The 12,780-nt window shown below is 40.4% G+C and overlaps 1 protein-coding gene across 1 annotated transcript in view; it reads right to left on the bottom strand.

Moving 5' to 3' along the window:
- Nucleotides 1-798: 798 nt before the first annotated feature.
- elfn1a (extracellular leucine-rich repeat and fibronectin type III domain containing 1a) overlaps nucleotides 799-12,780 on the bottom strand; it is a 66,426-nt gene continuing 54,444 nt past the window's right edge. Inside the window, exon 3 of the mRNA XM_062407203.1 lies at nucleotides 799-6,220. Coding sequence (XP_062263187.1) covers nucleotides 3,466-5,841 — 2,376 coding nt within the window. The 5' untranslated portion in view covers nucleotides 5,842-6,220 and the 3' untranslated portion in view covers nucleotides 799-3,465. The remainder of the gene's footprint in view (nucleotides 6,221-12,780) is intronic.

The following is a 12,780-nucleotide window of genomic DNA, read 5'->3' as shown; positions in this document are numbered from 1 at the left end:
AACATAATTATCCTATCTGCAGTGCTGCAGCTGGATTGTTACTCAACATCAGACGTATGAGTCGTGACTGAATTCAATCCTCGTTGTTTTCTGACAATAGAAACAGAGGAATGTGAAAGTAAATGTAAATATGTTGTGAATCTAGTTGTTTACTGTTTGTGATCAGAGAGTTGTCAGAACTATAATCTCCTTTTTGTTTTGTCTTTCTACCTCACTGAGAACTAACACTACAAATTCCTGTACATGTTTCAGACAAAGTCTGTAGTAAATTCATTGTATCATGGAATACAAAATAAACTGGCTATAAAAATAGTTAATAATATACTTTCGTGAGCTAGAATGATAAACAATTGGCCAGATTGATACAGAGCAGAGGTTGTGCATTGCAGAATAGAACAATTAGGGGTAAAATAATAATTAAAGTTTAAATAAAATATCATTTCATTTGGCCAACTCATCATTAAGAGATGTTTTTAAAACTCTTAGATATTAATATACATATATATATATATAGGAAAAAATGCAGTGATCCACTGAAACAAATTAAGCTGAATTACTTTACCACTGGGGAGGGGGCCTGTTTTGCCGGGGTCCCTAAAGTCCCTCGAAATGGTCCTGCACATAAAATAACTCTGGTCATGGAGTCCGTGTGGACTTTGTTACACTGGTGAGACTTTGCTCTCCGACACCTGCAGCAGGCCTTGAACGTGTCAGAGCCAGATCCAGCGGACAGTGCCCGTTAGAGCAGCCATTAAAGTGATGAAGTCATAATAAAGAGTGTGTGCTGTATGTGCACCCTTAACTTTATTTCACAGTACTTTGTCTGAAAGCAGATAACATAGTATTAAGAAATAATTACAAAATAAACACATTTTGTGCTCTTGTTTGTTTTTGATGCACTTGAACAACAACAGTTGATCTCTCTAAAGGTTTTTCCTCAACAATTTAAACTCTTATTAGACACATAAGTGCTACAATATGCAGTATAAAAAACATGTCGCTAAATAGCTAAATGAACTAGAAACCTGACAGCTCTCAGAGGATACTGAAATACTTTTTATAAAAATAACAACAAATGGAGACTCATCAACGGTATCAACATAAAACAAAAAGGGATTTTACATTTGTACATGTATCCCAGAAATCTTAAGGCGGTTGAAATATTAGGTCAGACAACCAAGTTAACATTTTACAAGGTGCTTACATAACACATTCACATCAGGCTCATGAATGCTTCATTTCACATTAATGAATAATAACAGCTTTGTAACACACTTTTGCACAATGAACATAATATGACATGAAATAATATGTCACCGGTAGATTCATTCTATAGGGTCAGCTCTGCTATCTCAATTCACATCACATGCACAGCAAAATATCATTAATGATTTTTTTTTTATTATTTGATGAGACGTGTTCAATTTTTGTTGACCCTCCAAGGGAAGATACATTTAGATGCAAGTCCTTGTCTTGCATATATGTGCCTCAAAAAATAGGTCGTTATCACACTATTGGAAATAACAATCATGGGAAATTTTGTTTGTGGTATGTTTAAAGCACCACACGTATTACAGCTGTCCAATATAAAGAAGTGTTAATTAGTTGTATGTGTTTGAATGTGCAGTCGCTCACTTCGATGTATTGAACAAACTATGTTGTTTACCTCTGTTATGTTTTCATCAGCCTCCTCTTCTACAATGATCCAATGGCCTTCCAACTGGAGAATTAGCACCATCAACTGTTAAAACACACACTCATCTCTATTTTCTCGTGCTGATTTGCTGGTTACTCTAATTCAATACTAGAACAACTAGTACCTTTTTTTTATTTAGGAAATTAAACACTTATCACTTAATCATAAACATTCAATGAAACATTATGAGCCTGTTTGGAATAAATTATATAAACAGCTTACAAAGAAAAATCTAATCTTCGATTTCCTCGAAAAAAACAAAAGAAATAAAAAAACGTCATGATTTACAAATTCACAGCCAGTAAGTCAGAGGATTCAGTTTCACATTCTCAAATTTTAGTCTAGCATGTTGATATTCATCTGGTATGTAGCTTTCACAATATACAAAAAATATTTAACAGCCTAGCAGTTGGAAATAAAACAAAACCTTTCAGCAAGCAACAAGGCCCGGACAAACGACAATCTACTTTCCTGCATGTATCGGATCAAAAGTTATGCAATATAATACACTGGAAGAAATATTAAAGCAAAACATAAACAAACCAAATAGAACAGTCGGCAAAAACAGCAAATAAATATTTCCTTGAAAAAACACATAAAAGCTGCCATTGACAGATCAGAAGAAGTATCTGTTACATTCATCCATCGGGCTCTCCTGCAGGGAAGAGCAGCTGTTTGTGTACCCAAACAACAGGTGATGGAGCACTGCTGCTTTCCCTTAGAAATGTTTAATGATTAATATCATTACCATCTCGTGTTGTGTTGTGGAAATTGTTGTTTCCCAATGTTTTCACTTTTTAAGTCGTAACTGATACAGTAAAAAAAAAGAAAAAAGGAGGAGTCAACATAGACCTACTGCTGTATGTTCATATGATTCCCAGACTGTGCAGAGATATTGTAAACATTTCAGCTTTTTCTACTTTGGTACTAAAGATACAAACAATGGTTCACAACACTGATAACCGAGCTCCAGTGCAGCGTGTGATTCGCTGCAGCTCGCCTTCACAAAGTCGATCACAAACCAGCCAGTGGAAATCTCGTCCTGTGATTTAAGGGGACTTGATACCTGAAACCATCTGTATCATGTAAATGCATGTAAAAGCTTTAAGAAAGATGAGAATATATATATTTATATATTTATGTATGAAAAAAAACATCAGGCGGCAAAGGTTAAAATGACAAATGTCCGGACAAGTTTGAAGTCGGACAGCAACAAGATAATCCTAATGAACAGCGCTCCGTTTGATAAACCCAGCTCATCCAGTATTACCTTTCCATTTACACAGCAAACATTGCAAATATAGAAACCCATATCTGTACATAATTCTGTTAAATCAAATTAATTCAGGGAGGGAAGGAAAACCAAAAAGTTATTTTCAATAAAAGTTCCAGATAGTTCTTCAAAAATATTGAGGTTTCATTAAACATATCTTCATATAGTAGTTTCATATTACACAACAGCAAATCCACTGTCACAGGACTTGGCCATGCGATACCCAAAAACCTATAATCCATTGTAACATATATGTCATTAATTTGCAATATATATTTTCTCTTTAATAGATAAAAGTTTTCCCGTTGGATGCTTTACATAATATGACAAATTTAAAGAATGTTTACCCCATTTTTGTCACAGTCGAAAAAAGAATTTTATACACGCGAGTGAGTAGTTGATTATAATAATGGAAGTTTCCATTGATTCAATAGTCAGATGAAGTTCTTGTGTCATTTCTGCAACTTGTGGTCCATTTTAAAAACATTGAAATTGTTTATGATTTCTGTTGGGCTGACACTCCTTTCCAGTAGTCTAAAATATCGTGCAGGTCCTCATCCTTTGCAAACTGGACTTTCTTACGCAGTGCATGCCCGGCGGCCATGTACTCATCATCATCTTTGTGCCGCTTCCGGTGGAGTTTGAACCGCTCCCAGATGCTATGTGAAGGTTTGCAGTAGTACTCGGGACTGGAAGAAAAGCTTAGATTGTGATACTGAGACGACAGCTGGGAATATGCTAAGTCTCTGGAGCGGGCGTGAGTGAGCGGGTCCAGCATGGAGGACTTGTGGCCGTCGGCTCCTTCCAGCTCCTCTATGTGAGCGTCGGGGTATGAGTGCCGGTGGTCACTGTAGTGGCGGATCTTCTCTGCCTCAGCCCTCAGGATGGTGGCAGCAGGTGTTACAGTGTGGATGGTCTCTCCCATCGGGGAGGTTTTCTCTATGTACTTGGATTCAGTGCGATAAGGCCTGGGGCTTCGCATCGGCCCTCCTGTGGCAGTGCTGGGCCTCTTTGGTGAGACATCAGAGCTCCGATGCCTCTGCAGAGAATGGTGATAGCTGTCCGTGTACACTGGCGACAGAAGGCCGGACTTATTCTGTGGGTGCTCCGATATTAGAACGAGCTGAGGCTCTGCGTTCGACACGGCTCCGGATTTCACTCCTTGAAAAGAGGTGGATTCTGACTTTAGAGCATCTATACAGTTGTTAATTATCTGATTGACTTTATCCACCTCTTTTGCAATGGTGGAAATCTCTGCCACTGACCCCTGGCTGTTCCCGGGCATTCCCATGTCACACTCCCTGCGTTCATGGTGTTCCATACTTCGCACCTCCATGTAGTTTCCCTTCATCATTTTGGGAGTATCACTTATCTCTTGAAATTTGTACTGCTCCATTTCAGCAGCAGATGGTAGGTATGGCATACGGGCCATGCTCTCCCCGGCCAACAACTGCTTCTGTGACATTCGGGAAATAGTCCCCCCTTCCAGTTCTTGTCCATACTTAAGCTCCATTATATTTTTCTTCAGGGTCCCTGCTTTTTTGTGCTTTTCATCTTGCTGACGCTTTCTTCGCAAGCAGTAGTAGACCACCCCAAGAAAGATGACCATGCTAAAGAGGCAGCCTAAAATGGTCATAATATAATGAGTAGCAGTTGCATTGTTTACATCTCTGTCCTTCTCGATCCGAAGGCCTGTAGTGACAGTCAGACAAGTGTGGTTGTGTCTGAGGGAGTTTCGTATTGAAGCCACACAGTATGTGTAGTTAGTGTGGGGTTTAAGGTCTTTCAGTTCGATATCCTGTGTTATATCTTTTAGATTTCGAATTTCGGTGAAGAAGCTGTTGTTGTACAGAATGAGGATGTACATCTTTTTGTAAGGATGGGGGATCTGAACTGTGATGATTGCACCTGTATTCGTTACTTGCTTCAAATTCATCAGAGGGGTTACTTCCGGGGTGGTGTAGGTCGAACTGATGGTAATGTCATCTGGCTCTGTGCCTGATGGACAGTCTTCCAGCCCGCAAAGTGTGGAGTCTGGCGGGGGTGTTGAAGAGTCAGTGGGCAAAGCAATAAATGGCGTCACATAGTCATCCGTGCACACAGTTTTGAGCATGTGGAGTGCGTTTCGATAGGTCGGATTGTTCGGATTCTGGCTCAGCAAACTAAAACCGGAGACGCCGGGTGGGGAGTCGCAGACCATCCGCTCGTTTGTCCTGTTTGGGAAAACCGAGAGCCATTTGACGAAGCCAAGTAGTTCACATGAGCAGTTGAAAGGATTAGTGTACAGCTCGCAGGTGGTCAGTTTAGTCAGACTGGTAAACGTGGACCCGTCCAACTGTTGGATTCGGTTCATGGAGAGGTCAATGTTCTCTATGTTGGGGCATTCCCAAAAGGCATTGGGTGTCACAGTCTCTATCAGGTTTGCCTGGAGGTAGAGGTATTGTAGCTTTCCTAAACCCCTGAGGATTCCCTCTGTCAGGTTTCGCATCTTGTTGAAGCCCATTTGAAGGACTTGTAAGTTAAACTGAGCAGAAAAGGCCCCGTCCTCGATGTAGGAGATGTCATTCTTTGTCAGGTTCAGGTAGGTCAAGTTGGCAAAGCGACTAAGAGCAGAATAATGGATGCTTTTGATTTTGTTTTCATTCAAACGAAGGTCCACAATGGTGCTGTTAATATGCTGTGGGATGGCCTCATAAGGTGGTTGGTTTTGGCTACAAATTGCAAGCCACACAAAGCCCTTTTCACCCTCAATCAACCAGCAGTCTCCACTGACTCTGCCAATGTGAGTCAAATATACAATGGCTACAGACCAAAACAAGGCACTCATCACCACGCCTAAGCTGCAGGCCATTGGTGCTTCTCTGAGAGTCATGTGCGGGGCCAAAAAATGATTAAAGGGACGATACCACTGTGGTTTCAGCACAGCATAGACGATCCTGTTGGAAATTCAGCTGGATGTTCAACTGTTCTCAGGGTCAGAAGCACTCCTTTTATTTGTCTCCTGTTCATTGATGGATGGTGTTGTCCCCATGTATCAGTCGGAAAAAAGTCGAGTATCTGCCTTTATACTGAGTTTCTTTCATAAGGGGTTTCCTGCAGGGAGCTTGTGTCGGTGGTTTAAAAGAGAATGCACCACCTCGGGTCGGCTTGTGCTTTGCTCCTTAGAGTTTACCATCATTAAATCGTCTCATCTTATTGTTTCTGCCACGGTCTTCCTCCCTGGGTCTCTCTCGGGTGCTTGGAGGAATAACCTGCAAAATGGAGACACAAGAAGAGCACAAAGGCGACATTAATTAGGCTACGTTTTATCAGGAGAGGAAATGCACATTTATTACATACGTTGGTATTGAAATGTTGCTCTCAATTCCTGGCGTTCGTGTTTACTGCAAGCACTCCTTGTTCATGCTCCAGCAATTATTTTGTACACAATTTAAGGTGTTTTCAGTCCCTGTGGCAGAATGCTAATAAAGGAAACTGTTGGCCAATTACCACTTGACAGGTGGGGAAAAGCAGGGTCCCTGTTTTCACACCATTAACCTGAGGGCTGTCAAACGCAACTGAGGGAGGACAATGTTAAGAAGCTGCATTAAATCAATTATGCAGCACCACATGAAATTACACTCCGGATCAATGTATTGAGGGTATTTCTTCTGAAAACCTTTATGAATAAATTTAAAATAATTTTGAGCGCTGGATTATACAAGAGAAAAGACAGAACTTGTGTTGAAGGTCTGATTACCGGAACGTACCAAATTAAATTATAGTTGTTTGGAAAGGGGAGATGAGCCATGTCGACAAAATAGAAAAAAAAGGCTCTGTGAACTGCAGAAGAAAGTGGAAAGAAAATCTCTAAATTATAACTTTCATTATTTTTTGCCACTTCAAGTTAATCTTGTGTCTTTAATACCACATTTGATATCCTCAGAAGCTCCATGTGGTTTTGCTTTTCATGCAGTTTCTAACAGTAAGATTAAACTGTTAATCCAATCTGTGGTATCCATGTGACAGTCATAGTATAAGGTCAAAAACTGTAACTATGGCACAAGTAGAGAAAAGTCATAAACTGGCTGCTAAATGACGGATCAAATTATTTTTATTAAACGTTAATGAATAAGTTAATTTGGCCCCTGTTTTTACAAATATGATATCAACTAAGTTTTGAGTGAGACTGTTATCAATATGGATGACCATGAAGCAGAGTGTAAATCACAGCTCTACAGTCCACATGACAAATCATATGAAAACCAGCTAAACTGTGTGCGTCGGTCAATCAACCTTATGTTTGAATGTGTCAGGTTGTGATTGCGATCATATATTTGTAGTGTAAATATTAGTTTAAAATGATTTAACGTAAAAACAATACTAGCTTTGTATTCTTTATTAAGGATACTGTGTGGCTGATTAAGTTAATCTAAATATAATTTGTAGAGGAGTACGTTTTACTCTCGGTGACTACACGAGAAATGCAATTTAACAGGCAGCATGGGGATGTTTATACTGTGATGAATGAGAAAGGATTACATAGATAAATGAAGATAGCTTTTAATAAGTTAATTTAGAAATGGAAACACTGATCAAAATGAAGATACTGAGGACATATTAAATGGTGAAACTTTAACCACAGGTATTTCTGTTGTCTTTTAGATGATCAGCTAATCAGACATGGGACCGGATTATATGCCATGTGGAGACACAGGGGGTGTGAGGGGACTTTTGTGTTAGAGGACATGTCCCTACACAAAAGAGGTAATAGCACTGTTAAAACAGATTCAATGTGACAATTCATGGCAGAGAGAATAGACTTCAAGTTGAAACCCCATCTACCATTGCGGACCTGAAGACCATTCCTGCTGTCATTTGACCTTTTGTAAATACGTTACATAAAACTAGTGTTGTGGGCCTGCTCATCATACATACAGCTGGAGATGCAAATGTCATTTACGTCGTCACTCAATGATCCTGTGTTTTTGCTTATACTTTCTCAAAATTATTTTATCATCTTTTTAGTTAGTCCCCTAGTGTCCGGTGTAGCAGCACTTCAAAGCTCACGACTTTGACACCAAAGACAATCGTTTGCATCCTGAGTGCGCTGTGGTTTGAGAAAGGGAAAGATTGGGGTTAAAATGTCATGTGATTTAAATGCTGCCAAAGGAAGCCTAAATTAGTGACTAAGCCCAGAGTGTTTATATTACCATAAACAAGTTGTTGCAAGGGCTTTAATACAACCATGAAAGTAGTTAATCATTCTTTAGGTTTAACAAGCAGATCTTTTTTGGGGAAAACAAAAGATATATGTTGTCAGTTAAAATAATGAGATTTCAGATTGATTACATTCATTAAACATGTTTACTGACTATGAAGTAAAACAAGTTAATTCAGGTATGATTTGCTGTTGTGAATAAGTTATATCAAAGATACAGCAGCAGTCAAAATGTAAATATTGGCAACAAACATTCAGTGCCCCCAAAAATGTGCATGTAAGATTGTGTCACATAAACTATGAGTATCATATAATACTCATAAGTTTGACTATTTAAAAATTAAGGAAATGGTTTAAAACATTTTTAAAACATTTATTGACAGAGTCTGGTTTCCTTCACCTCCTAACCTGTACTTTTCTCTTTTCTTCTCCTCAGGACAAACTGGGGTGAATGTTTAAGGTCTCCCCCCCAATTTGTGTTCAATCATAAAACTCTCCTTGCAGTGAGTTGACACTATTAAATGAGCCGGCACAAATCATTGTGTTCTCCACATTCAATATTTCTTAACACGTTTCCAATACATCTACAGGACATAAGAGCTGCCTTCGTCACAATAACACAGCGTAAAATCTCTAACAGAATAATAATAATAATAATAATAGCTAAGAGAGAATGATTCATTTGCATGTTATCTGGCAAAAAACATTCCAGTTCTGAACCATGCCAGCAGTAAGCGCTGCACTGTCTGCTGATAAACTGATACACTGGAACATTGGTGAGATAATCTGAGGCCTTGAATGTTTCTCAAAGATTTGAGTTGAGCCTAGAGGGTGAGATTATATGTGAATTCGATGTTTCCTCTTTTCCATTTCCACTCTCTACCAAATGCATACGACAGCATGCCCGTTCGCTACGCAGTGGCTGCAGTGTCCATTTTCAATAAACTTGGATATTTTGTCTGGTGGCGGTTGGCATTAATATTTCATTGTCAATATGAATCTGGAAAAACCGACAAATGAGGGCAGGCCCTTTTGCTGATCTGTGCAACTATAACAATATTAAGATACATTCATTTGTCCCAAACACATGCACAGACATGCACAGGCACACTCATGCAGGTAGGGAAATTTAACCTCTGCTTTTGACCCATCTGGTGCAGGACACACAGAGCAGTGAGCGACCATGTACAGCGCTCAGGGAGCAGATGTTGGGGGAGTAAGGTGCCTTGCTCAGGGGCACTAGACAGGGTAGGGAGAATCCTCTTGGATTTTTGGACAGATCAATCCAGGTTCATCTTTTTGTTGTTTCTCCGTGGAGTCGAACCAGTGACGAACCAGAGACCTTTTCTGCCAATAGTCCAAGTTTCTGCCACTAGTCCACCGCCTCTCCCATCTGTATATTTATATACGTACCCTATGAGCTGAGAGTCAATGAAACGTGCAAAAAAGGCAGCATAGCACACACACAAAGGGCAATTTTGCTGCATTGAAACCGTTCTTAATTGTGCCTTTCCTGGGTTGACACAGTTCATAGACGTTAACTGCATCTGGGATGGGGTGATCAAGTAAAAGCGTTGGTCAGCTATTCAAGTCTAGATAAAGAGCAGGAATAAATGCTGTGGCGGCGCACCCTGCTACAGAATGCCAAAGGCTGCCATTACAACACCACCTTCATGATGACAAAAGAGCAGCGGCGGAGGAGCGGAGAAGAAAAGAACACTCTCAAGGCCCGTAGGAGGAAAGAGGTTCCAAATCAAATGTTCCATGAAATGAATATGAAAAATACCGCTCTGCAGAATGTCGGGCAAGGCAAGAGATCTCTTAAAGAAAAACGGTGTCTTGTTATTATTCCCCAGTCTCTGACCTTTATCGCAAATACTGCATGGCAGAAACTGAGCTCATCTGACCCGACCTCCGCTTGCTCACAGCGTGGCACATGGTACCAGAGCCTTTAGCGGCTAAATGGAGGTTTAAGTAAAAGAGAAGTCTCCACTCATTTAGAATGCATTGGCTGTGTTTTGTTTGCCCACAGTGACTCACTCCTCCGACTGATTCACTGGCTCACCACTGAAACCCATGCATAAATTACAGCCAGATGACTTCCCTTTGTTAGAGTAAACACAGAAACACAAGGAACGCTCACACTGATTCGTGATACTGTATCTTTTCCAGAGTTAACATTCGAAAACTGCACCTTAACTCCTGCAACTGTAGCGTCCCATTAAATCCACGGCGTGTGCCGACAAATGGCCGTAAAGAGTCGTAAATTGTTAAGGGAAAAACAAAGCGCTCCTACAGTGAAATTGATTTTCAGAGCCTTAGTTTTATGCAAATCACACCATATTGTTTGGTCAAACCTTCAATCGGGCCTAAAGAAGCGAGCAGCTTGCGTCGCCTCCTGAGAGCTGAGGTCTGTTGGCCACCACACACACACTTTCCATAATGGCATTAATATGTAAGGTCCAGCGCTAGCCCTAAGTGCAGCAGGCCAGAACACCCAAGGCATCAGAGCCGAGTCTATTCCCCTATCAGACACGGGCAGCCATTCCACAGTCTCTTTTCCATTTAGACTTTATGCGCTGGGTAATGAAGGCTTTTTCTTTTTCCTGTGCTGGTCTGTGGATAACCTATTGAAACCCTGCTTTTGAAAAGGGATTCAAAAACACGCTCGTAAATTTCTGTTCCACTTGCTTGGGGCCCCGTCATACTTCACTTAGTAAACCATTGGCTCCTTTTTCCCCCTTCTCTTTTCTTTCCTTTTTTTAGTTTGACCGACTCACGGTTGAATACATCTGTCCACAAGGTACAGTTTTCAATCATGCTTGTGATGAACTGTGTAATAAACAGTATCTAGTGATTTAAGTATTTTAAGTTCATCACTAACTGACTTTAAGATGTATTGTTCTTGATCTGCTGCAAATAAGTGGATAAGTTCATTGAGACAAACAACTTAAGACAATTAATTATTACAAATAAATAATAATCAGAATATCAATAAATTGAGGGGCAAAACAACAAATTGTGCTTAAATTTGTTTGTTGCTACACACACACATCTTCAACCAGATGACACTGAAGATCTATACATGGTTTAAATGTGGGCGCCAAAAATGTGTCATCCATTTACGAGCCGACCAAATCTGGAATATATGCAATCTTCTGTTCTGTTCATGAGCAATGGCTAAATAATTGGCAGATTTTTTCTCTTTTTGTTTTCCAGAAATTAGATTTTTGGATTCATATGTCATCACTTCAATCAGCTCACCTACTGCAAGGTGACACTTGTTGCAGGTTTAAAGAAATTTCCCTCAAGGTGCTTCCTGAGATATCATGTTCAGGAGAGCGGGACATACATAGGTACCAAAGTGTATATAAAAAAAACAATTCCCTCCGGCCACAGCTGTGATCGGTGCGGAGGCAGGAAAAGGTTACAAACGTGGCTGTAAATATGAAGGATTACAATCACTAGTACAGTGCTTGTTCCAGACATGTCTGCTTTGACTGCTTGCTTGGCCGGAGGTGATGCTGTTCGAAGCTTTTATTTCTGAAACTGTTAAAGTGACCTGCAGGAATTAAGCTACGCCAAAGTCAATGTGGCTATAAATCGAGAATTATTGCATTAATTATTATAAAATAGCATTTAAATATCTAATAGAATAAAACAATTACATTTTATGTCCAAAATATCAAAAGTTAAATTCACGGTGCTATTTTAATAGTGTAAAAATATGTTTTGTAATTAGATTCCAAGTCTTCACTATATGTACTGTGGATGATTGTGTATAAACATCTATGGACAGCCATGGATGTGCACTGCAACTTGACTGGTTGGAAGAGACTAACTACATCTTGGTTGTTCTAGTTTGGCCGCATGTAATCAACACAATTGGAGGTTCTGATTGTTTTAGAGCCATCTGGTGGGAAATCAGACAGGAGGTCAGATGCTGAGGCGAGGTTTGAAGTAGGTGCTGCAGTGCTAGTGACAGGCTGGGCAGCACTTTGAGAGAAACCGTTGGGCTGCAGTGGCTCTCTGTGCCTCGCTGGAGCCTTTATATGCGAAACAGGAGAGTTGTCCACTCTCACACAAAGCCTCGGGAGTGCTGCTCCACCACAAGAGCCAGTGCTTCAGGGCGAACCCTGACAGCAGCTCCGGACCATCACACTGAGGAAAAATAATAAAAGATCTTGAACTGAGTATGTCTCCATCCCCACAAAGACCCGTAGTATGCAGTGTGCACAGCCACCTGACTGCAACACACCATCCTCTCTGGCTCTCTCTGCCTCTCGTTCCCCCTTTGTTCGTCACCTTGTCGGTCCAGACAATTTCACCGTGCATACTAAACGAATATTTTTTTATCTGTTCTTCCTCCTAGTGGCTACAAAAGCCGGGTTTCAATGGATCTGTATTTACAGTTTGAGGCCGTACTTTTTGTTGTTTCAGCACCTGCTTCCTATCTGGTGCTTTGTGGCGGTGAAGGTGCCTCAATCTCTGAGGAGCCTCCTCATCCATACCAATGACTGCCCTTTATTTGATGTCATTGAAAATGCATGCGCTTCTTGCTAGCAAGAATGAAAAAAGTAAAGATGGGAAGCCAGAAGTGAAGAATCAATT

This window comes from Platichthys flesus, chromosome 16, assembly GCF_949316205.1.
Source record: "Platichthys flesus chromosome 16, fPlaFle2.1, whole genome shotgun sequence".
NCBI classification, from domain to species: Eukaryota; Metazoa; Chordata; class Actinopteri; order Pleuronectiformes; family Pleuronectidae; genus Platichthys; species Platichthys flesus.
Note: the sequence above shows the minus strand (reverse complement) of the source record. Positions and strands in the feature narration are given on the sequence as shown.